Source organism: Neophocaena asiaeorientalis, unplaced genomic scaffold (genome assembly GCF_003031525.2).
Source record: "Neophocaena asiaeorientalis asiaeorientalis breed wild unplaced genomic scaffold, Neophocaena_asiaeorientalis_V1.1 scaffold225, whole genome shotgun sequence".
NCBI lineage: Eukaryota > Metazoa > Chordata > Mammalia > Artiodactyla > Phocoenidae > Neophocaena > Neophocaena asiaeorientalis.
This window is the reverse complement of record NW_020172364.1, coordinates 4751241-4751610: the sequence shown is the minus strand read 5'-3', so window position 1 is coordinate 4751610 and position 370 is coordinate 4751241. Positions and strand designations below refer to the sequence as shown.

Below are 370 nucleotides of genomic sequence, written 5' to 3'. Positions count from 1 at the left end.
GAGGAGCGCCGGGTACCGGGCCGGGGGAGCCGCGGGCTCTCGGGGAAGAGACGGATGATGAACAAGCTTTACATCGGGAACCTGAGCCCCGCCGTCACTGCCGACGACCTCCGGCAGCTCTTCGGGGACAGGAAGCTGCCCCTGGCGGGACAGGTCCTGCTCAAGTCCGGCTACGCCTTCGTGGACTACCCCGACCAGAACTGGGCCATCCGCGCCATCGAGACCCTCTCGGGTGAGCAGTCGGCGCTGTCCCCCTCCCCCCGCCTCGCCCAGCTCAGGCCGGGACGGCGCCCGGAGGGAGGCCGAGCCCTGCGGGCGGCGCCCGGCGGGGGCTTTAGCGCCCGCACGTTCACTTCCACGCACCAGACCT

The 370-nt window shown here is 71.6% G+C and overlaps 1 protein-coding gene across 4 annotated transcripts in view; it reads left to right on the top strand.

The window, feature by feature from the left end:
- The first annotated feature begins 6 nt into the window (after nucleotides 1-6).
- Nucleotides 7-370, top strand: part of IGF2BP2 (insulin like growth factor 2 mRNA binding protein 2) — a 158219-nt gene continuing 157855 nt past the window's right edge. For 3 of the 4 annotated variants that reach the window (XM_024768189.1, XM_024768160.1, XM_024768180.1), the window contains exon 1: nucleotides 22-232. In XM_024768189.1, the coding sequence (XP_024623957.1) occupies nucleotides 55-232 (178 nt within the window). In that variant the 5' untranslated portion in view covers nucleotides 22-54. Of the gene's footprint in view, nucleotides 233-370 lie in introns of all 4 variants that reach the window. The other variant, XM_024768151.1, reaches the window with a different exon arrangement.